The following is a 26,403-nucleotide window of genomic DNA, read 5'->3' as shown; positions in this document are numbered from 1 at the left end:
TAATTGCATTTATTGTTAAATTCCAGCATTACAAGAGCAATGTAATACCTCGTATTGTGGATAAATATAAACAGTTCTCAACTCCCGCCCTACATCACTCTCGTTGACTGTTGCGCCTTGCTTCCGTACAGGCTGTTAATTCCCCTCCCAAGCGCACTACACCTCTCATGCGCACGACCGTACTAAACGTTTGCGTGATTCAGTAGGTTCTATAACATGGCGGCCAAATTTTGGACACACGACGTAAGCCCGAGTCCGAAACGTACTTCATTCGCCCTTGCGGCGTACTTGAGTCCGGTTGCACTTAATGATTGGCCTCTTCAATTGGTAGCCTACTACCCAACCGAACAAATTGTTTCTATTAAGATTATTAAATATTGGAACAACCTTCTTTAAACAAAATCAGTATTTTTTTATCAATTCATTATCACATGAATTTAAGGCAGTTATTATGGTTATTTCATTTGCATTTACGATCAGTATGTACGTGCATGTATTTGTTTAAACTTCCTTACAGACGTGTTAAGATGACATTTTTTATTCAATGCCTTAATACCAGTCAAATATAAAGTGAAAATGATTTAACAAGACCTTAGATTACTTCAATTTTGTATCAATATAACCTACAAGTGTCTTTGAAAAATGGCAACGCTTCTTTAACTCTTAAGTTAACAGATTCGTATACGTACATACTTGCGTACTTCACTACCAGCACCGACACCCCTCATGTCAATTTTTTGGGACAAGTACCAACAGGTATATATTTCAGGCGAATTCCGTCATTCATTCAATCCAGGCTATTTCCCTTACTTCATCTTCGATTGCACAGTCCAACACACTTTTTCTCTGTCCTCACTTTCCTGCAGGGCACTTCTCCTAGTTGCCCACTTCCATAATTCTTCCACTTCTTACAGCGCTCCCCAGGGAAAGTGTGTCGGTGATTTAGTGCCGCTTAACAGTCACGAAATGCAATGTCTCAAGGTCTTGGTGTGTTATTTACCTAACAGCTTTTGTCCATAATCATTTTCACTAATTTTTTACTTCCTTTCCTGACAAGATTCAGACTCCATATTGTGTCTTCAATTAATCTCTTGTTTCATTTTAATTTAAGTTTTTCTTCTTACCAAAGAACGTGACTTCATTTCAGTCAGAAAAGTGGTTTTGTACTAATTTTTCCTACGTTTTACAGCTTCCGAATAATGGACATTAGGTGATGTGAACCACAAACAATATAATCCGTTACAGTGGAAGAAACAATATGGGTTGGCACTCTGTGGTGGAAGGTCAACTACAGATAAAATAATTATAATAAAAATTAAAAACAAAAATTAATGAAAAATTTCAAAAACAGCTTGTGAACTCCGTTGTTGAACAAGGATAGAGTTCTAGAACAAGCCAGTAATTTTTGTCATTTGATATTTTTTTATTATTATCTTTATAATTATTATTAAATTCATGAAACACACATGTCAATGTATGAAAGACATGCTTGCAATCACACGTGTGCAAATTTGCATTAAATATGGACTACTTGGAAACACAATTGCCGTTGCTTCTGGGGAGGAAATACATCCTTGTAGTCCACTAAGTATTGCAGTAATCCTTATAATATAACAAACGAGTAGCTCCTTTGCTATGTTTTTCTTTGATCCTAGGAGGGAGGGGTCCGGACCACACGGCTGCGTGCCTGCCGGGACTGGCCGTCTCGGAGCGGGGTTGTCGCAGTGCGCCGCCGGACCCCGCGCGAGTCGATAGCGCCGGCTCTGCGCGCGGCGACAGCCTCCGCTGCAGCCCTGCACGCCGTCCGCGTGCTGGCTCCTTGGGCTCAAACCAGGCTCCCAACCACGTCCGTTCCAAGGAGAAACAACCGAGCTGTTGCCATGCAAACAGCACACAGAATGTCCCGCATCTCAAAGTCAAGCCGAGAAATGTTGAAAATCAAATAAATGATGGTTCTGAATTAAAAAAAAAAATTATCAGTTTTTTTAAGAATTTTTTTCCCCTCAGAATCTTTTTAAATACCCACTCTGCACCAAATTATTATACACAGGTTACTGTGGCTACAAATTTCCATATTCCATTTAATTTTTGTTGCGCAATCCTGCATAACCCTGCCGTTGACACCAAAAAAAAGTGTGTTTTGGGGAAAATTTTTGCTCGACTTATGCGGCAAAAATTTTTTAATCAATTAATTTGACTTTTAAACTGTAAAAACAAGTAATACGCTAACGTGACAATTTTAAAATACGGCTCATTTAAGCAACATTTAAAAATAGTAACAACACTGACCACTTGTTTATGGTTAAAACATTAAAACCGTCATCTAAAATTTTTGACCGCGCTGCAGTACGTACAAAATAATCATGATAATCATGTGAGTGCAGCTGGGAAAACCTACGATCGAACAATTAAACAGTAGCTAATGCTGCAATCAAAATATTAAGATGGCGCTAAGCGAATAAAATATATTCCGAGACAATCACGTTCGACATCTGACGCCAGAGCAAAAAAAAATCGCGAAAAAAAGAGACTTTCGATAAGAATTTTAAAAAAAAAATTCATACTGGTGAATTGGTAATTTTATAAACGGGAATGCAATTTCGAAGAGGATAGCCCGATTAATTAACCAATGTTCATTTGTGAACTAATATTGATACTATTTCCTAAAATAACACGATTTCTTTGACTGCCCACAAATTAAATCACACTTTGATAAGTCCTCTATTTATCCTCTCCACCGGAGCTCGGCTCGAGCGTGGCTATCTTCGCAGTTCATGTATTACCGCGCATCTCGATCCTAACACACTGCCTCGCACTACTCACTCGTCCGCCACCCACAACACCGTCCCACACAGACCGATCGACGCCCACTATCGCTCGCCAAGAGGCTCAACCACCCTCTTCACCTTCACTGCTGCTCTTATCGTACAACTGGCCAGGAGCGCGTGACAGCGACGCCAGGAACTACTATGTTCCCACAACTCGCCATGCGAGAGATCAATAAGATTGCGACACAGTCTCTTTGTTCGGATCATTCGCGGTCCAATGATGAGCAGAATAGCTGTCGCTTGTTGCGTGACTATTTTTAATAGTGTAGATGTAGGGCACGTAAGTGTAACGATGTCTGTTTAGATGTTTGTAATGTCAAGGCGGCCTAGTGAGTGTTGTCAAATAAATTACTGACTAAAAGCGAGGCACATACCGCACAGAAAGCTTCGCTATGTTCGCTATGTTCGCTATGTTCGCTGCGCCAGGTGGCCAGACAGGATAGTCTAGTTCGCGATGCCGGGGAGATACACGCCGTGGGATTCGTTTGATGATTCCGACGATAATATTCTGCTGGCTCTCGCAGTGGGTTTATGAAGTAAATTCAAAAAGCAAATAATTTGTATAATTTCATCATTTGATTAAGCTAGTGCGAGAGAACTAAGCCAAATTTATGGATGATTTTGTAATAACTGCGACTCATTTCGATAGCATTTTATTTCTCATCAAGAATAAAATTGAGAAGAATAATCTTAATTCCAGTAAAAGCATTTTAGCAGAAGAACGATTGACTATTTGAGTACAGTAAACAATGATTTCATGACGATATAATTCTTTAACGATTGATCATTAACGAAATAAAAGGAAAATAAGAAAAATGAGAATTAACACCAATAATTATTATTTCTTTAATGACCTCTTATGAAATCAAATCCCAGGCATTAGCTCGCATATCTTGCTTTCTATATTCTTCTATCGGTTTATTCCATATTCCATATTACGTATTTCTTCAATGACCATCGACATGATACTTTAAAGGAAACCAGAAGTACAGCACAATTCCAATCGAAAACAGGTGTTTTTTTTTTATCTGCGCATGCGCGAAGTCAGCGACGTTTTAGAAAAATAGCCGAGAATCAAACACCTAGGGACGTCGCGAACATAGCGAACACAGCATTATGTGGCCAGTAACGCTTGAGATGCAGCTGGCTGTATTTTACTCGCGTAGCGAACATCGCGAACATAGCGAGAACAGCGCCCTGTGTGGCCGTAGATTAATCCAGCGAGTGTGAAGAACAACTTAGTGGCAAGAGGTGTGACAACAGAAGTATTCCATACATAAATCGTTAAATTAAATACTAAATTATCTGGTATCAAAACGATTAAAATCATTTTAAGAAATTTGTAGCACTGGAGGTTCATTTCTCCCCATAAATCTGTGTAGTTTTAAAATAAGTTTTTTTAACAGAGAATTTTTTTCGTTGTCATAATTTAGGTAGCCTATGTATCAATCAGCTATAGTGTTCATACTCTTGGCATAGTCTGCCATCCATCGGACTGACGTGAAAACAACGCCAGGTTTTCACGCAAACATTTCGAGAGCTGTTCGGTATTAGTCTCTGATGTATTTGGTGTAGTGTAAAGCTGTATGTTGTGACATGTCATTCCCCTGACAGACCCAAGCCAAAGATATACTCTTCCAGTCCCTACCGGAGACGCATCATCGTGTGGGCGTTCTGACGGAGGCCCCAGTTCCCGCTCAGGGACGCGTGGTCTCGCAAGTAGCGCAGAAGGGAGGGATGGGGGGGGGGGGGGGTTGTAACGGCTCGTGTGGGATAGAGGTCGGTGCCGGCTCAGGCGAGTCGCGGTTTTAGACACTCGGCTCCACCGAGCATCGAACCCTGGACCACCGCTCCTTCTCACACCTCAGCTCCGCCGGCACGTGTTCACGACGGTGCGGGTAGGACTGAACTAGACGAGGTTCACACAAATGTAAATTCTCTGTTATTGTATCCAACCCGTACAGTACATTGTTTAGTGTCAACCTAAGAATTAAAATAAATAACATTTTAATCATATTTAATGAAAATATAACGCAATAAGAGAATCGCTACATAACACAACAACACTGGAAAACAAAAGCTAATTTCATCCATGCACAATAATAAATACTTGGAAAATGTCTACTCGAAAACTATACTTTTATGCGAGTTGTTATATATATATATATATATATATATATATATATATATATATATATACACACACAATAATAAATGGACAGTAATGGACAGTCTACTCGGCGCGCGAGAGGCGCCACGCTGCCTGTGTTCCTTCTGCGTCTGGGTTTCTCTTATCTCGCGGCAATTTTTGCTATTTATAAATGACATCCAAAAAGTGACGTACTTTTCTTTAATATTTTTTTTTTTAATTCTTACATTTGCGGAAAACTAAATTCCAACTTTCTTTGGCAAATAATCAATTTCTTTTAGTTATTTCGTTTGTTTTAAATTTTTTGCGTCAATATTTTAAACAGAATAATTTTTTGAATTATTCCTATAAAGGAAATTTTTATTTTTTAATCGTTTGCAATCAAAAATTGTTTGAGCCAAAGTTTCAGATAATGTTCAGGATTGTTACAAATATAACAAATTTGATAATACATCTACTAAGGGACTTTGATTTCTTTGTACTATTTCCATCCCTTGAAGTAACGATTAGTTATATAAAAAAATTACTTTGGCAGAAAGGTTTAGATAATATTTAGAATGTTTAAAATAAATAAGAACGGATTCAATAGTGAACATGGTAAGGAAGTTAAAATTTTTTTATTTTATTTAACTACTTGTTTTAACCTTGTGTTAATAGATATCAAAAATTGTTTCGTACAAAATTTTAAGATAATATTTAGAAGATTTACAATAATTTTTTATAGGTTTTGATAGTTTACCAAATAAAGGAGTTATAAATTTTTCCTGTCTTTCAATCCTAGTTTTTTTTACCCCTTGTAGTAATGGTTGGTCGTATAAACAATTATTTCAAACGAAAGTTTTAGATAATATTAAAAGTCTTACAATAAATAAGACCGGATTTGATTATTTACATGGTACAAAAATTATGAAACTATTGGATTTCAACCCATTTTTCAACCCCTTGAAGCCATAGATCGAATTATAAAAAACTTTCAGTTGAAGTTTTAGATAATTTAAAATTTACAAACCATTTAAACGGATTCGATGGTGAGCCAACTAAGGGAGTTCGGAATTGTTTGTCTTCCAGCCCCGATTTTTCCCACCACTTGCAGTTACGGTTGGTCATATCGAAAATTTACCTAAACAAAAGTTTTTTGGTATTACGCTAACGAGATAATTTAACTTCATACGGATGCGATATTTGTCATTAAGGGAGTTACTGAGATTTTTCGGTTTTTCAAAAAACCTTCCCCATTTCTACCCCTTTAGTCGGATTTTGCCCATTAATGAACTCGACCAGATTTCCCATTACTTTATTTTATGTATCAGTTAGGAAGTGATTTGTCTGAAATTATGGCAGTAATCGTGCCCATCAAAAAACTTTGGAGTTGATAGTTTTGGGGTCTATGAACCATTAAACGAAATACTATGTAAATTTTTTACGGAACTCGCACTTTGATGGCTACAGTATGTACGCTTTCTTCGAATTTTCCTTAAAGATGTAGACAAACAAATTCGCTATATTTCGAGCCCTAAATTCCTCACTCATGTCAATATCATTTTCCAGCTAGAAAGTTTTCTTTTTCTTTTTTGTAAAAAGACCTCACTGATTAAAGGTTGGCCACCTTGCTGTAAGGATATTTGGCACACAATACAAAGGAATGCTTATAATTCTACCAACTTCGCATCTTGCCAACAAAAAGCTATTCACTCGTACCCTCGGTCAACCGCACTGCTGACGTCATCAGTTAATCATCCTGATAAACAACTCCTAGCTTACAAAACTGCCTCCTTCAATCATTATGCTTTACATTGGTCAAGACCGTAGAATAAATAAGAACGCAATATCCAAACGCATAACTTCGCATAAATATTGGTGGCAAATGTAATCGAACTATTATTTCAGCACGAATTGAAACGCTATACAAAATAACCTTTAAATTTCAAATTAAACATTACGGCTACAGCTTACATGTTTAACTATAATTTGAAACTTTTAGCAGTCAGAGGTTTTCAATTAAATCACACAATTTTAAAACGTACTTAAACTGCTTGGTGTTACTCATCCACTTCATATAAACATACACCACTCTCTGACACTTGTGGTTAAAAAACTTCAGCAGATGAGTGAGCCACCGTTCGTGTTGGCTAAGGCAATGATATGGCTTTCTTTATTCTCACATCAGCTAACAGACTTGAGTTCATGAAAGTGCATTTTCTCGTTCGGCTAAGTTGTAACAATCCTCAGGATAACACCCACTGTTACTTTTATATACTCTTACGGTGCTATATTTTTTTTAACGGCAACTGTTAAAAAAATTGACAGTAGAAAGTTTACGTAACCTTAATGATGTATATACGGGTAAGCATAAACACAATCGTCACGAGTTGCTCGATACATATACATGTATAGAGTCATAACTACACACTGTGCAATGGGCCTATTGAAAATACAGAACATATTCTGTCGTATCAATTAAACGGTCAATAAAAAAACTAATATGTTCGGATGCTTTGAAACCAGCACTAAGCCGGATATATATCAGTGCCGATATAAGTGCTGAAGTGCTGGACAGTAATTGACAACAGGCTGTTTGTTGGCAAGCACATAGAACAATTATAAATTGATTAATAAAAACAACTTTCCTGTTAATGAATACTGTCGCATTGAGAAACTATACCGGACTGACAGTTTTATTTAGATTTTATTTTTCCACCTCACAAAAAAGCCAGTTATATTTAGCTGTAGCCTCATATTTAATGTCTCAGTATGAAGATAAGTTTTTAAAAAGCCAGCTTAATTTGTTTCATCTATATTTAGGGTTCGGCAGTTCACCGCCCAGCATTGTTAAAAACGACAATCCGAATCGTGCACATCCAACCAGCCCCTTTAGATTGCTTTTCTGCGAAAAAGCAGAGCTGTTCTGTGTTATTTCAGTTACACATGTCTCTGCATGAAGTTCTTATTGCAGCAGGAATTGCCATTCCCTTGCTAACACAACTTAGGTACGGTAAACTTAAGTCAGTTTGCAAAATATCGTAAACTGTGGAACTGGGATACGTCCTACTGAAATGAGGAAAATGCTACTTACCTACATAACACTCAAATGTTTAAAATTTAAAAAGTTGCTTATAATTTTACTATCAAAGAATTTTCTTGGGCCTATCTTACATGGGCTGTACAGCTAAACCCACAGATTTACCTGGATTTTCCCGGGCTTCTATAAAATTTTTGGCGGAACTTCCTAACACTTCTGCTTATAATCACAACGTAGTAACGGACTTAAACAAAGACCTGAAAACTATGACTCTTACATCGCACATCAAGGCACCATTACGGACGGAATTCAGCCTTAAATGCCATAAAATACTTAAATCCCCAAAATGTTTGGCACACCAGCATGGGCACATAAATAGCAAAACAATATGAATGACGCATTTGTTAGGTTATTGATACAGAATGAGCTTTTTTCTAACAATTTAATTCAAATCACCATACTGGCTATTCTGTTTTTTTTTTTTATTTTTTTATTTTTTTTTTCTTTCGAAAAATTCATTATTCTCGGTAAACTTTAAATTTTCCTTGCTGCTGGACACCCTGATAATTTTATAATCGATGAGCAGTGGTGGATACACAGAAATTTATTTCGGGAGAGAATCTGAAATGAAAACCAAAATTAAATTTGTATTCAACAAATTATTGAAAACAAGGGTTTTTGGACAGTTAAATTATTACTCTCAATTACCGCCTTCGTGGTCTGTGATTACAGGTGTTGAAACTACAATACATATAAATATTAGTAATGCATACAAGACGGCGTGAAAAACACTTAAGATTTTTTTTTTTTTTTAACTACGGTAGTGCTGAAAAATTACTTTCAATAATAAGGCGAAAAACTTTGGGAAAAGGGGGGGGGGGGGGGGGGAAATCAAAATCACTTGACACATTTCGGTTACTTAAAGTACTAAACTTAGGGAACACTACGAAAATAAACATTTTTCATATTTATTTTAATAATATTAGTTACAATACACTACTAAAAGTAATAATTATGTTTTCAGGCAATATCTTTCTTTATTGTCCAAAACCAGTAAAAGGTTTTTTTTCTGCAAGGTGATCAGCACAAAAATACTTTTAAAATAATTTGTGCATCCGTTCTTGCGCGACTATAAATATTAATGATGTTTCAAAATCTTTAATTTTATTGAACTTTAAATTAAACATAGCATCTATAGCGTGGTGATCGTAGAATATTGAAAGATAAACATTTTAGAAAAATATCCAATAAGCTAATTTATGTAAACTTCAAGTATGATACACGACTGGAAGAAGTCAACAGATTTTTAATTTTGTTTACGTTGTATGTCTTATTATAGAAGGCAACTTTTCACACTATGGTAGTTCGAATCCTTTTCTCCGATCCATTTTAATACATAGCTGTGAATGATGACGAAATGACCACCGTACACGTTTTTGTTCTTTGCGGTCAGGTCTACTGAGGCCCTCCATGCCAAGTATTTCTAATCTTATATTATCTTTTATTACTTTGACTATAGCCTATTTTTTTTTTAAATCCCAGCTATCTCAACCATTCGCGTTCGTGATGAAAGCTTTGTTGCCGTGTTACTTTCGTGATCAAAGTTTTGTTGGCGTCAAATATATAAAAGTCCTGAAAGGATTACTTCTTGCTGGTAAACCTGTGAAAGTATCTTGTTATTAAGGTGTCTATGTACTGCTATTCAAAACTTAAAATTTTTCACCTTAAAATAACTAGAATATTTGGCAATATATATTACAATGGTAAAGAATCTTTCAATCGTATGTTGTCGTATCTCAGTATATACATACATAACCACGCACACACATATATGCATGCTTTTGAGCATGGATGAACATCCGAGAGGAGGGGCAGTGGGGCCGGGGGCGCCTCTGGAATTAAGAAGCCCCTCACTAAAGGGAGCCGGCTTGTATTTGCAAAATCGTAAAATGTGAAATTGGTTTGATGTAAAAACTATTTCTCCCCCCTTCCCCTCCCACACAGAAATTTTCGATGGTGCCGCCCCCCCCCCCCCCCCCCCCCCCCTGCGAAACCTACAGATTTGCGACCCAGATTTTGGGTGTAGTTTAAGTATTTCATCCATATTTCCTAGGTTACGCCACAGTTAGTAATACATATAAATGTACATAAAACTACGTTAAAAGAATCATACGGGCTGGACGGGATGTGTTCCTCAGAGAGAAAGTGGGCAATTCAACTGTTCAAATGTTCCCCTCCTGTGTGAGAACGACTTTGCCCCACCGCGGCACGGTAAAACCCGCACCTAAGCGCGTCCACGGTAGCTTCTCGGTAAAAGGTGCGAGCGGTGCACGAACTACGTCAGCACCTTGACGCCCGGTACACACGATGCCACGCCCACCGTCTCGGTCCGGGGGGGCGTGGCCAGCCGTGTTCGTTATTTGCCGCTTTGCAACCGTCACATTTTGTCCACATAATTTACACTTTATACGATTAACAAGTCATGCTATTTTGTATACAATTTCCCCCCCCCCCCCCCGGGGGGGTCATTTCATCAAAGCCTGTATTTTAAACTGGTGAAAGAAATTGATTACACAATCCCAAAATTAGCTTAAGATGTTTTGAACTAGGCTTGTATTTAGATATGAATTACAATTATTAAAGCGTACTGTAACTATGGCTATCACGAGTGCGAAACTAGTGTGCCCACTACAGAAGCCGAAATTACGAACTAGCCTATTCGAATACTCCTAATTGAATGTTTCCGTTCTCGGGTGTCATCCTATTGATTTGTTTGTTTACTCACGTCTCGCGCGCGCAATGTTTTCAGGCTGTGTTTATTCTGCGACGCGACTTTTAACTAGGCCGATGAGCCGACGCTCTATTTATAGTTCCCACCACACTATCAGTGCCCTACTATGCCAAACTTCATATCAGATGAGCCCCTTTAATAGAAGGCAATGAGAGAAATAATCATTTTAAAAAATTATTTTTTTAAAAGATAGTTCAATGTGTTATCACTATATACAAGCATTTAAAAGTACTTTTTATTTTACCTTCAAATATTTCCTTGCTTATTTTTATTATTTTCCATCACTTGAACAGTAGCGTTATTACTTAGTCCCCACGCAAAACGTTTCAAGTTTTATCGCTTTCCTTTTACGACAATCACACTAAAAGTAAACAATTACGTAAGCAGCGTAAAAGGATGGAAACTTACACTGTAATCCGGTGTTGTGAACGTATTCCGCAACGCCAGCTCAAATCCCAAATACACACCAACCACAACTATTAGCAAGCGGCGACTGTCAAACGATATCGCTCAGTACCTGTGTACCTGCGCAAAAGCTGCTTTTCAATTTCACCGCTAGAGCGCAGTCCTCTCCTATGTAGGCAGCGCAACCTATCAACTGTTGTTAGAACTTTGCGAGCTGAACAGGCGCATCACCTGCGCATCACTTTGTCACAGAATAAGTTTGGTCGTTCGGGTGTTTCCGTGATATGACGTATCCGCTAGACCTTCAAAGTAAACAAAACTGTGAAATTGCGTGCTTGTTTTGATTTTGTTTTCGTGCTGTGGTTTAGTAATGTAAAAATGCCTGCTGTTGAGAAGAAATTGGTTGCTTCATTTGTAAGAATAAGGACTTTTTAAAGATTAAATCATCTCAATCGACAGCTAAGTAAAAAACGTGTTGGAAGAAGCAGCAACAAAGTGTGCAAGAAAAGGAAAAAAATTGTAACATAAATAGTAGGCTTATAGATTTTTTGAAGGAAGTGTCATTTAATTTAGATTTAGCAAAAAAAAAAAATTGTGGGGTGTGTTTGGAGTGATAGTAATCTTTTGTATTTCATATGAAATAATTTACTTGTAAATTGCAGTCATGGGTAATTTCAGAATGTGTGTTTGCTACAGAATTGTTTAACAAAAACTTATGACTTCGCAAGATAAAACTTCTAAAACTGTTTGACAGGACTAAATGTTATTGGATGTATTATGTTTGTAGGAAAACAATAAGGCTCCTGATATTGCTCATCGTTTATTGAATAAAAGCATGTTTGATGTGAACCACACCTAATGAACTTCATTTTCTGGTTTAATGAATTTGTCATTGCTTTGTTTATCTTTAAATAGCAAACATTCCATAGCTTGTCAGATCACTCATTCTTTCATTGTATTGTTTTCTTTCTCTGGTTTTTCACTAAATTGAAACTAAATAAATAACTCTGGTCATATTGCAAAGAGTTGTCCCTTGTTACATTCACAAGTAATTGTCTATGTTCTTATTATATTTACATATTTGTGCATTTTATAATTTTTAATATGTTTTGTGGTCATAATTGGGTCACAGTGATTTAATGCAGTTTAACAAAAAATAACCTGAACCTAACCACAGTTGTTTTCAACATGAATAGAAAATATGTAGCATATCAAACTAAGTAATTCAGATGCATGGAAAAGTTACAAATGTGTTTGTATACTTATGTAACAAGCAAGTGCACCCATGTGATATTTTGAGGGGGGGGGGGGGGGAAGTGAGATCTGGAGGTATATGGTGTTTTAAATATTTTGGAAGACAAATGGTGATTTGTAAGTAGGTACATATATTTAAAATCTTCTACGTGAAAATATTTCAGTGTTGGACGACTTATACGTAACTACATTTTTGTCTTTCTCTATCAAGGGGGGGGGGGGGGGGGGGGTGCTTTGCCCCAGGTATGGGTGCCCATGGTAACAAGTAATAATCTAGTGATGTAAAATATGTCTTGTTAGCTCCAAATGAAGTATTTAGGGAGTCATGCTTAGTTTTACCTCAATTTATAACCTGTATTTGTCTACCACACACCAAAATTTATACTAAGCATCATCATCCACTGTTTCCAGTCTGTGGCTGGGTCAGCCAAGTGGGTCTTGTGACTTTGTCCATTTAACAATCACATTAAAGTGTGATGATATTGAAAGCCATGCAGTTTATATTTTATTCGTACAAATATATAGTAATGTATGTGTGTGTGTATGTATATATATACACACACACATACATATGCCATATAAATTTCAGAGATAAAGAAAATATGGTATTAATTTTCATGGCTAGCTGCCACACTAATTCTTTTTATCCAGGATTTTGTGCGAAATGACTTTTATAAAAAAAAAACTAATGGCAACAGTATAATAAATAAATTTAACATTTAATAGAGGTGGTATTAACCAACATGTAAATAATGTTATATCATTTACATAAATATCTTGGTAACAAAATTTATTTATGTACATATTTCATTAAGGAGACTTAACGCTAAACCATTTGAAACTTCGCAAATATGTAAAATTACAGAAAAAAATATTAAATTACTTTTTATGTAAATTAATGTAATAAATGATCAGCTACAAGTTGAAAAAACAATTCCTACACATTTGCATTGATTAAAGCAATTAAAGCAAAATAGTAATGAGATAATGCCTGTAGTAAAAAATAAAGTTTTGTGTATTTTTTGTCAGCTTTTTATTTAGCTTTCAAATATGTGTTCATTATAAAACATACTTGAAGTGCCTATTTATGTTGATGAAATATTTAGAGAAAAAAATCATGTCAATTGATGTAGTTTGTATGACAGAACATAGTGACTAATTGTATTTGTTTTATAGCTTCTTACTCACCACAATTTATAATAGGCATAAGTAAATGTAGATTATTATGAATTACCTATATATTTTGTTAAATACTGAATTTTGATGTAATGAAATATGTTCTGGGATCAGATTTGGAGTGTTGAAATATTTCTGATGAATTATTTGAGAAAAATTACCTTGTTACTGTTTCTAGCAGTAAATAATTATGATGAGAGTATACAGACTGCATCTAATAAAATGAAAACAATTTAAGATATGGAGAAATGTGTTATGTGCATGAAAAATAATGAAAATCTGTTAAATTAATGGTGACTTCGAAATGCAAATCATCAATGTAATCACGAGTACATTTAGTAATAAATTTAATAGTCACAAAAATAAATATTGCAAGTTTTAAAAGATGTTACACTCCTAGGATACAAACACTTACCTACAATGAAATATTTTTCATAGTAAATTATTATGTTTATTTGGCTCAGTGGTTTGTACGTAGTTATGGATTACAAGTTTCCAGGTTTAAATCCTGTCACTTAAGAATTATTTTAAGTAGGTACATAAATTTTTACTACATTTTAACACACTAGAGTTATAGTGGATTATATTATTGATGGTTATTTGTTCACATAATTGTTGTAATTACTATTAGCTTGGTCATTTTTCACTAGGTGGTCTTACAACATTTATATATTTTTTACTTGTAACAAAAAATTAATCTTGCAAACACAATCAAGGAGATTAATTACGAACATGTAAATAAAAATTTATATTGATACAAATTAAGTGTATATGTTTGTTTGCATGCTGTTTTTTTTTATATACAAATGTACAATTTTATTCTACACAAATAAAGTTTTGCACATTTAACCTTTGAAACTAGAGGAATGTTACTGTCTACACATTTAAAAAACCTGCCTCTTTTTCTACCTCTTACAGCAGAAGTTTGGCATTTTGTGGTGAAATTTTTTGTAACTAACAGTTCAAAATATGATTACTACTGTGAACATCTGATCACAAAATAAAAAAAACTATTCTCATGCTCCATCTTCTACCAGTAGTTTAATTTTCTGACAAATTAAAAAAAAATATATTTTTTTATTCTAGTTACTCTCGTTCAAAAAAAAATTATGTTTGTCTAAACTGCAAATGATGTTTATGTGATACTGTTTCTCATTAACGGCTTAGTACAATTTTACGTTCCAATGTTAAGAGATGAAATAAAATTACCCAGCGATGTATCATGTAATAAAGACTTTGAACAATGGTCTGTGATATTTGTGTTTTAAGCCACATATTTGCGGACCACTTGTTGGAAAGTATCACAAGGTAGGAATAAAGTGTTTCAGTGTTTTAGGCATGTTTTCTTCCAGAAGAAGTGTTCAGGTAAATCAGAAACTGAGTATGCCTTACTGCCTGCACTATGGTGCGTAAGTAGTGGCCGTAGTGGGAAAGGAGCATATTTAGGAATACCAGCTTGGAAACATGTACCTGCCAAGAATGCCAAAATACCAAAATATTTTTATCATGGTAAATGATCTGGGAGTTTGTTTTGCAATTTTAATTTGAGATTTTATATTAAAATTTAATAGTATATGTGGTAATTTTGGAGACTATTAGTTTTTGGTAAATAAGTTGAGTAAGGATTAAAATGAAAGAATTTAAGCAGGGAAATACATATCTTTTAAAGAATTAATTACATTTAAAAAAATAATTGTGTTATTATTGTACACTAATAAATCTTTCACTTAGAGCTACCATTTTCAGAATTACAGATCCTAGTTAACCTAGCAAACCTTTCACATAGTGATCATTTACCATGTTACTCAGGAGTTACCATTCTTAAGAATTACAGCTGATGTAAATGGACATGGTTAATAGTAGGCCAGACAGCTTTAGAGTGCAGTTTAATTTTTTTTACTTAAATTAATAATTATAAATGACAGGTCTGTAATAAAATTTTCTATGCAAAATTACTAGCTCACTTAATATTAAATTAATGGTAGGAAGAGGGAGTGGTGACATGGAGTACGTACCACAGGGGAGTGCCATGGGGCCCTTGCTTTTCATAATGAAAGATGTCTGGGAAAGCATGATGAGTAGATTAAAAAAAAAAAAAAAAAAAAGTGGACGGTGAAGAAGGGAGTAGGGGTCTGGGGTTAACTGCTATGACACTAAAGGAGAGAAATAAAAGTCAATGAAAAGGCATCTTCCATGCTGGTGATAACCAGATATGGAATACGCCACAGGAATTTGGGACTCGTACCTAGCGATGGACATTTAAGGGCCGGTTTCACCAGTCGAGTTGAAAATCCCGATGATGTTATCGAGATAAAAAGTTAATCTTCCATTTCTATCTCGATAAAGTTATATGTGTTTCACCACATATTATCTTTCTCTGAGAAAATCGAGATAAGTTTAACTCGATCTTCTGAAATTATCGCGATTTTCTGTTTGTAAACACCTTTCGTTATCAAAGTTTGGCTAGAAATTTCGTAGGCTATTATGGCGAGCCAAGGCTGTAATTTGTCAAAGAAGCAGAGAAATAAAAATACATCGCAGCAGGAGAAATACATTCTTTTAGATTTAGTAACTGAACATTTCAATATCATTGAAAATAAAAAAACAGATGGTGTTTCACAGCAACAAAAAATGAAGCAGTGGCAAATACTTGCAGATACTTTCAATTGTATGTCTGGAGAACATCACAGGACTGCAGAAAATTTAAAAGCGGTGTGGGAGAATCTCAAAAAGCACACGCGAAAGACTTCTGCTGATCAACGAGTTCAAGTATTAACTGGAACAGGTAATATATTTTTTGTCTGTATATCCTGGTACATTATATTTAGGTACAGCAATAAATATTGTATGCATTTTTATCCATAATGCAATTTTACGAATTGTAAACATGTGCAATAACAATTTTTTTAGTTACTTGAATTAATTGTAATATATTAAAGAGGTATCTTGGGTGGAGTTGGAATCAGAACTATAACCTTTGCACTGTCAAGAAGACACTTCGCACTATACCACCAGTGGATATGAAATATACACCACATAACTAAATTAATTCTGTATTTTTTCAGGTGGAGGTCCTTCAAAAACAGTTAGTAAGGATCCCATTTGTGAGAGAGTGCAGAGCCTAATCAAACCGACTATCGATGGTGCCAAGAATCCCTTCGATTCAGATTCAGATGCAATAATATTACCATTTGATGCATCAAATAGGCCTACTGATGAGGATGACAGCATTCAACTGGATGTCGGAGCAGAAGTGGATGTTTCTTTCGTGGAGACGGCAGAGACAGTTAGTAGGCCTACACTTTATTTTGAGAAAACCTAATGGATGTGTCACTGTGCATAGTTATGCTTATTAATCATGTATAGCTATAGCCTATGCACTGTGTTAACTTTATTTCTCTCACATAATGTTCAAATTTAATTTTTCCACAGGTAACTCTTCCAAATGGCGACTGGACGCATTATACTCCAGCCATGCTCAGCAGTCCTGTGTGTTCTGCCCTTCGACACTCCAATAACAACTCGGCTATCACAAACACAGTGCAGACCAATACTACTGATTCATGCAGTGCAAGTAGTGGGAAGGCAATGCCTCCTAGCAGTAGGGGAAATGCTTCAGTGCAATCTCCCTTTACTAGCAAGCGGCGACCAACCCCGGCCACCAAAGTGAAAGAAGTAAGTGCTGTCAATGCAGCAAAAATCGAACTAATTGAACTTGCAAAAAAACATGCAATCGAGGAAAAAGAAGTTATGAAAGAAATCTGGGAACTGCGGTTACAACAAGAACGAGAAAAAGTAAAGCAGGAAAAGCTGCAAACTGAACTTTTATCTTTACAAATCTTGAAAATAAAGAAAGAACTAGAACATTTGCAGTAATTTAATTGTTCTTATGTATTAAACATTTGCTCAACTATCATGACATAATTGTTATATATTACATGTATATTTACAAAGTGATATTCATTGTGCCTATTAACAAACAGTTTCAAGTACAAATGTTAAGAATTATATAAAAGATAATACATGTTCGCTTATGTCACATTATTTTGTATGATCTAAGCAGTTTTACAATGCAAATGTATTAAAATATTCCATACATCTTGCTATATGTAGTTATTTTCACCAGCAAATCTTCAAGTTGATGGCATCTCTGTGTGACATATAGATCAGTATGACCTACAACAAACTGAAAATACACAGAGTGATAAATAATCGTATCTTAAATAAGTATTACAACACACACACACATATATAGGTATTTAATTATAGGTATATGTAAATTTCATTTACCTCCTGAAATAGTTTTCAATCAGTAAATGCCTGACACTGTCATATCTGGGCCTTCTGTTTGCATTTTCGTTGTTCTGCTGTACATTTCCTTCCTCAAGCAACTGTTGCCAAGGGAGGTGGAGATTGAGGTTAGGGTCGTCTGGAGGGAGTTCTTCCCCAGTTTGTCGCAGGATATTATGCAGCACCCCAGTCGCTACAATGATGGCAAACGAATGTTCTAATGACACTCTCAATCCTAAAGATAAGACTGGGAAACGTCGCTTCCAGCAACCGAATGTTCGCTCTACAGGATTTCTTGACCTAATTTGCGACTCATTAAATAGGTGTTCCTGTGGACTTCTGGGATTATCTAATGGAGGCATTAGATATGACCTACAAGCATAGCCCGCATCAACAAGTAGTACAGAATCACCATACTCCCCTCTCTCAAAACATGCCCTTCTGTTGCTATTGTTGAATATGGTACTATCATGTGAGGAACCAGGCCATCGTGCAACAATATCTGTAATTTCCAATTTTGTATTACAAATTACTTGCACATTCACAGAGAAGTAACCTTTTCTGTTACGGTAGAATTCTGCATTGTTTCCACCTGCAACAAACATAAAACAAGCTTGTATGTGGATTGCAATGTTTAATAAAAAGGTAGCATAAAATCAGTGTTTAAACCAACCTGGTGACTGGATTTTTACATGAGTGCAATCCATAGCACCAATAGCCCTGGGAAATTTAGCAATTGCATAGAAATCCCTTTGTGCTAAATTCAGTTCTTCCATCGTCTCTGGGAATTTAATGAACTGCGGTCGAAGAGATGCAATTGCGGAGCTAACCCTATGTATTATTCGGTGAGCTGTGGGTTTACTAAAGCCAGCATAATCCCCAATGGTTAGCTGGTTACAGCCTGTAGCATAAAATCGAAGTGTAGCCAGCAGTTGGTTCATTGGCGACACTGACATATTCCTGTGAAAGACGAAAAAAGTATGTTGAAGGTTGTAATGTAATGTTCGTATAAATGAGTTTTATTTTACTTGTCTATGATTTCATATACATATTTATTATTCTACAGAAACAATTAACATTAGGAAATAATATTAATATAAACTTACTTTTCGGGAAACTGTAGTTGATTTTCTATAAGTTCCAAAACAAACATAGTCGACTGTTTTGAAAGGCGAAAATGTATTTTAAAGTCTTCTTCATCATACATTTCAAAATAATCGCTTCTATCTCGCATCCATCGTGGCCGACGAACAATGGCATCTTCTTCATCACTTTCATCTTCAAAAATCAAATTGTACATGCCTCGAGCCATTACAATTTTTAAAATCTCCTCTCGTCACTTCGTTTTACAATATTATCTCGATAATAAGACTTTAACCACGAAAATCGGTGGTTAAAATATTTTATCTCGATAACACTAAAAGATCGAGATATTCGGAGTGGTGAAACGGGATATTCGGTTAATCTGGATAATTCATTACTTTATCGAGATAATTTCGCTTGGTGAAACCGGCCCTAAGAGTTATAAAGGTACAATGCAATGTAGTGAGATAAGTGACAAATATCGGAGGAGAAACGATGACGGAAGAAGGAAGATGCATAGACCATCAGTGATGATGATGGAGCTTGTATGGGACACACTGTAAAGGAGGAGAAAGAAAGAATGGTGAAATAGGTTAAGGTAAGTAAAGAAAGGGGATTTTGGAAAGCTCAGAGATAGGTAAAGGGCAGAGGGATCACATGTGGAAGATCCACAAGTTAGAATGCAATGGATTAGACAAAATCATATTACTGCACACAAATATGAAATTTGGTAGTTAAAGGGCCATTAAATATTCTTAGAATATTTTTTGGAGGATAGTCATTACCACAAAACTTGTTACATTGTATGATATTTAATACACTTACAAAGTTTGTTTACTACTGCAAATGAACATAACATGTTGACACTTAAACATCTAGCAAGGAAGCTAAATGTAATATTGAATATAATTACTTATCAATGGTAACAAGCATAAACAAACTAGCATTAAATAACACAATGTTGTGAATATTGCAAGAACAGCACGCATCACAATGTTTACCAACAACACCAGTTTAGATTTTAAAATACACATTTGAGCCTAATTTACGATTAAATAACTGACAACATAACAAAGATTAAATATATTACTAGCGGCAACACGTTGACGCCGTCCCCGCTACCTCTGAGTATTTAGACGTGATTTTGTTCAGTTCGTGATCTCAGGGAAGGTTCGGCCTTGTGGCTAGAGGTAGGGGTCAACGCAGTAGGGCCCCCCGAGCTGTTGAGGCCACTCGGGACGCCTGAATAATAACACAAAACTTCTTCAGATAGTTCGTGAATTTAATACAGCACAGCCCAATACATGGTGCTGCCCGTTCTGGCCGTAACGGTTTGCCCGACGCGACTAGTCACACGCGCAGCTCACTTCCTCAGTGGCGGCTCACGATTCTTATGCGCGTGAGGGGCAGACTCGTTTACGTGATGCGAAAGTTACAAAAGACACTCTGACATGGCACACGATATTTTGAAGCACAATACACTACACTAATACCTAGCTCTGGATTAAGTTTGGTGGCGCACTGCTGTACGACGGTGATACATAAGCCCTGACATGACGAATTACACTTAGGCGAACAACTATTCCACTAATACATTACACTTGATAAACTGGGCTAGCAGCACGTAGGCCCGTGTTTCCGGCGACTCTACGTGGTGTCTAGGTGTGACCCAGGGACTGAATCGTTATTAAGTCTGATAGCACGTGTCGCCTGCTGGCTGCCCCGTGCGGGCCAAAACTAAATAGCCTGTAGGCTAGGTTGGGCGTGAAGCGCCGACGTGAAACCACATAATCTCCCCACAGTACTTACGTATGACGTGGAACACTCATCTTGAGCACTGATTGAATTAAGTTAAGTACCTCATGGTAAATTTAGGCCGACCGCGGAACTGTACAAAAAGGTTGAAAAGAAATTACACTATGGAAAACTACATGTCGGTGAATGCAAAGTTTGAAGGTTCCGCGTTGCGCGCAGGCTGCCGGCCTGGTTGAGCTCTCGAAGGACACTAGCGGTGTCGCCGCGCGCGACCCCCCTCCCCCGCCAGCCCTCCCGCGGAAACGTGTGAATTTCGCGGGAAACTGAACCGGCCAGGTTCGGGACAAATCGCACATTGAAACATGATTTTGCAAAGACTTAATTATTAATTAATAAAAAATAATGTTTAATAAAATCCTGTGGAAAAACATAATTATAACAATTTGTTGTAGTGCGGCGGAAGGATATGCCACACCCGGCCGGATCCTTGCGCCGGTGTAGCACTCGTTGTATGGCGTTCGCCTCGTCGCACGAACTGCACTTTGCTGCGCGCACGGGCGCGTTCGGTGCACACGCTTTTGCGAGACGTTGATGAGGCATAGCGGTCTATGCGACAGAGGAGCATTGGCGGTCGGCGTCAAATGCCCCCCCTTCTCTGAGACCGCTATGTGCATCAACGCCTCGCTTCACACGCTGAGCACTTCACTGACGTTCGCCGCACTGCGAGCCCTACACTACGCGGCGGAGTGGTGGTGTGTTGTGATGTAAACATTCTGCCCTGAATACCTCTCCCACTCAATGAATGATAAGGGGTTACGCCCTGACCCGTGTCCTTTCCCCCCCTGGGACTGGGCAGCGACGTGCGCCTCTTCTAGCTCAATATGGTGACAAGTGGGTGGGGGGGTCAGTGTGGTCGGGGTGTGGCAGGGTGGTGGAATGGATGACGTGGGCGGGGGGAATGATAGGGGTCCGGCCACGAGTGTTGGCACACCTGGATCGCCCCTTACGGGCCGCGCCCGGGTGGAGTAGCTCGACGGGGACCTGGACCACTCGTAATCCACCAGGTAGGCCGGGGGTCGGCGGGCCCTCTGTGGTCGTGTGGTGGGGACTGTGCTGGTAGGGGTCTCCACTGTGCAGAGTGTGGTAGGTCCCCTCGTGTCCGGTTGGGTGGTCGGGCAGCTCGCCTCCACGGCGGGGACAGGAGCGAACTCTACCGGCTCGCTGTCGTCCGCGCAGTACGTCCTGACCGGGGCCCGACGTCTGCGGGTGGGGCGCCTATCCCTACTGTCCGGCTCCTCCTCCCCCTCCTCGGGCTCGTCCACGGATACCCGGAACGTGGCGTCCGCCAGGCTGAGGTCCAGCGGCCACAGTGGCTCGACGTCCTCCTCCTCACAGACCTCCTCCCCCTCCTCGTCAGGAAACCAGACCAACGGATTCCCCACCTCCTCGGGGACGTGCGGAACTGTGGCCAGCGGCACCGGGGACCTGCTCGGGGTGTCCCGGAGGTCGGGTTGGTTGCACTCATGTGCCTGATCAGGGCTACCCACGTCTGTGTCGCCCGTGTGCATGTCCCCCCGGGTGGTGGGTTCAGGTGCTGCTCCTTCCCGCGGCGTATCTGTGGCTTCCTGGAGTGTGGGGGATGGTGAAGAGGGGGTCGTTGGGCCAACTCTGACCCCGTGCGCGACTACGCGCAGGTCGTCCCGGTGCACTTTAGCGGGCCGTCCCCTTGGCGTCCGGACCGCATAGGATGAGGGGCCCGTCCTCCACAGGACCTCCCGCGGCTCCGACCATCGAGGCGCCAACCCCGCACAAAAGTTACGCGCCCCGGACGACAAGTGATGCTGCCTGACATATACCAGCTGACCTGGCTGGATGGGGGGTGGGGGGTGACTAGTCATGGGCGTGTGGGCCGCCAGGAATTGGGCCTGCCGTTGTCTGGCGTGCTCCCTCCCCTCCTCATGATTGGGGCGCGCCACTGTGCCCATGGCAACATCGGCCACCCTGCTTTCCCCGGGCAAAGCCAAGTTCTTCCCGTACAGAAGCTCGGCAGGGGAATGACCGGTGACAGCGTTGGTGCGGCGCCGGAGGCAATACAACAGCTTCGGCAGGTGGACGTCCCATTTGGAGTGGTCGTCCCCCAACCTCAGCCGCAGCTGCGCCTTGACCTCCTGGTTCCGCCTCTCAGTGGGGTTGGCCTGGGGATGGTAAATGGGGGTGGTGTGGTGGTCGAGACCCCAACGGCGACAGTCAGCTCTCCAGCGCCTCCCGCTGAACTGACAGCCGTTGTCCGTCAACAGCACGCGCGCGAAACCATACCGCGGGAATATCTCGTGGTCCAGCAGGGCGGCTATGGTTCCGGCGCGCACGTTGGACACCGGGAAGGCCTCGACCCACCGGGTGAAAATGTCTGTGATGACGACCAAGAACCTCCTTCCCCGGGTGGTCCGCGGGTAGGGCCCCATTATGTCCAGGGCCAGGGTGTGAAACGGGTCGCGGGGCCGTCGGGGGCGCTGCTGCTCCACCCCGTCAGACCGCCTCGTCTTCCTCTGCTGGCACTGCTGGCAGCGCCGCACCAGGTCCCGTACGTCCCGCGTCACCCCCGGCCAATGGAAGGTCTTACGGATGTCTAACTGGGTTTGGTGCGCACCTGGGTGTCCCGCCAGCTCGTGCGTGTGGTGGAAGCCCATGACCTGCTCGCGGGCACCGAGCGGCACATGAAGGCGCCAGGCGTCCATGTCCCCTGGTACCCGGGTCTCCAACACCCCGTCCACGCACCTGTGGTAGGGGTGAACCTGCTCCCCACATGACCGCACCTCGGCCTGTGTGGGGTCGTCTGTCCGCTGGGCCTGTTTCACGAATTCCACTAATCCGCTCAGGGTCTCCACAGGCAAGACGGCGGGATAATCGGGGGCCCTTGGGATGTGGAATAAAGTTGCGGGCGCCTCCCCTGGAGTGACCGGCGGCGCGACTCCCCCTGGCGGCAACAGCCCCTCCCAGTCCTGGTCATCCTGAAACGTGTTGTGTGGGTCGGGATGGCGCGACAACTCGTCGGCGAACTGGTTGTCCCGTCCAGGGACGTGCTCGACCGCGAAGTCGAAGTTCTGGAGCATCAACGCCCACCTCGTGAACTTCGACTTGCGGCCCTGGGCGGAGTCCAGCCAGCGGAGACACTGGCTGTCCGTCCGCAGCGTGAACCGGCGGCCCTCCAGGTGGTGGCGGTAGCGGCGCATAGCCCAAACGACGGCCATGCACTCCTGCTCGTTCACATGGTACCGCCGTTCGGGCTGGCCGAACTTGGCGCTGGCGTACTCCACCACCCGGCGCACGCCTTTGTCCCCCACCTGGTATAGGACGGCCCCCATCCCCTCCTGACTGGCGTCTGTCTGAAGGAACAGGGGAAGGTCAGGCTGCAGACGGGCGAGCTGGTGGCACTCGCGGAACTGCCGTTTCACCGCATCCAGGGCGGCGTCCGCTTCGCTGGTCCACTGAAACCGGAGCTTGGGTGACAGCATGTCCGTCATCGGGGCAGTGACGCTGGCAAAATGCGGAATGAACGAGCGCAGCCAGTTGAGAAGGCCCATCAACTTCTGCAGCTGCTTGCGGGTTCGAGGGGCGGGTTTGGACTCAATAAGGTTCAGGTGCTTTGGCAGAGGGCGGCAACCCTCCGCGTCCACCATGTGCCCTAGGTACTCCAGTTCAGCCGCGCCCACGTGGCATTTCTGGGGGGCACACGTGAGGCCGTGTCTGGCCAGCCGCTCAAGGACCAGGCCGAGGTGCCGGGCGTGGTCCTCCCACGACCGTGACCAGATGATGACGTCATCCAGGTACGCGGCGGCGAACTCGCCCGCGTACCCGTCTAACACACGCACCATCATGGCCTGGAAGGTCGCGGGGGCGTCCATCAGCCCGAACGGCATGGCACAGAACTGGAAACGCCGGCCGTCAGGGGCAGTGAACGCGGTCTTCGGGCGGTCCTCTGGACGTACCGGCACCTGCCAGTACCCGGACTTGAGGTCCAGGGACGTGAAGATGCGGGCGTCGCCCAGCCCCGCCAAAGCGTCTGTTATGTTGATGAGCGGTGGTGGGGCGGGTATGGTTACTGAATTGACTGGTTTGAAATTCACACAAAAACGCATGGAGCCATCTTTCTTGTTCGCCATGACAATCTGGCAGTTGTATGGCGACTCACTGGGTTCGATGACTCCATCGCGTAACATTTCCGTGATCTGGGTCTGGATGACGTGCCTTTCAGTGGGTCCGAACCCGTATGGTTTTACGAACTGGGGTTGGTGAGGTCGGGTGGGGATGGTGTGTTCCGTGGTTGTGGTACGGCGGAGCATATCTGTGGCCGCAAACACCTGTGGCTGTTGAGACAAGACATTGTTTATGAGCTCTACATGGGCAGCGGGCACACCGTTCCTCAAGTCCGCGAGCGTGATGGGTGTCCCCTGCTCGGCGGGTGGCCGATAGCCCAGGCTGTAAACTGTGCGCCGCTCGTGGTGGCCAACGTGCAACCTCCCCTCCCTGACTTCCACAGTGGCGTCCTCCTGCGCCAGCCAAGGCAGACCTAGGATCAGCATCTCCCGTAGTCCCTCTACTACTAGTGCTGTTGTGTGACTAACATGGTCCCTGATGGAGAGGGTGATGTTCGAGCGGCCAACAATACGCGCTGTCGCCCCCTGCGTCGCTAACTGTACCTCCTCCACATCTGAGACAATGTCCCGTACGCTCGAGCATTGAGCCGACACATACGTGTGGCTGGCGGCCGTGTCGACAAGAGCATGCACCGGCTGTCCATCCATCCTGACGGGAATCCGGAGTAAATGCCCCGCCCCAGGTCCCAACTGCCCTAATTGGAACGACTCACCACACTGCTCCCGGGGCGCTGCCGCTGCCGTCAGGCGGTCCGCAGGTGCTGCCGGTGTCGCCGGGGTCACCTGGTGTCCGGTACTGCTCGCCGACGACCCGGTGCAGGCCGCTGACGAGTCGGGTGCGCCGCGCCCGTCCGTCCTGACGGGGCGTGCCGGTGTATCAGCGGACACCGCAGGTGCTGCCGGTGTCGCCGGGGCCACCTGGTGTCCGGTGCGGCTCGCCGACGACCCGGTGCAGGCCGCTGACGAGTCGGGTGCGCCGCGCCCGTCCGTCCTGACGGGGCGTGCCGGTGTGTCAGCGGACACCGCAGGTGCTGCCGGTGTCGCCGGGGCCACCTGGTGTCCGGCGCGGCTCGCCGACGACCCGGTGCAGGCCGCTGACGAGTCGGGTGCGCCGCGCCCGTCCGTCCTGACGGGGCGTGCCGGTGTGTCAGCGGACACCGCAGGTGCTGCCGGTGTCGCCGGGGCCACCTGGTGTCCGGTGCGGCTCGCCGACGACCTGGTGCAGGCTGCTGACGAGTCGGGTGCGCCGCGCCCGTCCGTCCTGACGGGGCGTGCCGGTGTGTCAGCGGACACCGCAGGTGCTGCCGGTGTCGCCGGGGCCACCTGGTGTCCGGTGCGGCTCGCCGACGACCCGGTGCAGGCCGCTGACGAGTCGGGTGCACCGCGCCCGTCCGTCCTGACGGGGCGTGCCGGTGTGTCAGCGGACACCGCAGGTGCTGCCGGTGTCGCCGGGGCCACCTGGTGTCCGGTGCGGCTCGCCGACGACCCGGTGCAGGCCG

At 42.1% G+C, this 26,403-nt stretch overlaps 2 protein-coding genes across 2 annotated transcripts in view; one reads left to right on the top strand and one right to left on the bottom strand.

Annotated features, from left to right (window-relative positions):
• The window catches only part of LOC134530924 (galectin-4-like), a 114,561-nt gene that overhangs the window by 74,502 nt on the left and 13,656 nt on the right, over positions 1 to 26,403 (bottom strand). The window lies entirely within an intron of this gene.
• LOC134530925 (myb/SANT-like DNA-binding domain-containing protein 3) lies at positions 15,897 to 19,435 on the top strand. The gene is made up of 3 exons (XM_063366240.1): positions 15,897 to 16,407; positions 16,688 to 16,908; positions 17,055 to 19,435. The coding sequence occupies exons 1-3, from the start codon at positions 16,107 to 16,109 to the stop codon at positions 17,496 to 17,498; spliced, it is 966 nt and encodes a 321-aa protein (XP_063222310.1). The 5' UTR covers positions 15,897 to 16,106; the 3' UTR covers positions 17,499 to 19,435.

This window comes from Bacillus rossius, chromosome 3 (assembly GCF_032445375.1).
Source record: "Bacillus rossius redtenbacheri isolate Brsri chromosome 3, Brsri_v3, whole genome shotgun sequence".
Taxonomy (NCBI): Eukaryota; Metazoa; Arthropoda; class Insecta; order Phasmatodea; family Bacillidae; genus Bacillus; species Bacillus rossius.
This window is presented reverse-complemented; position numbering and strand designations above follow the sequence as displayed.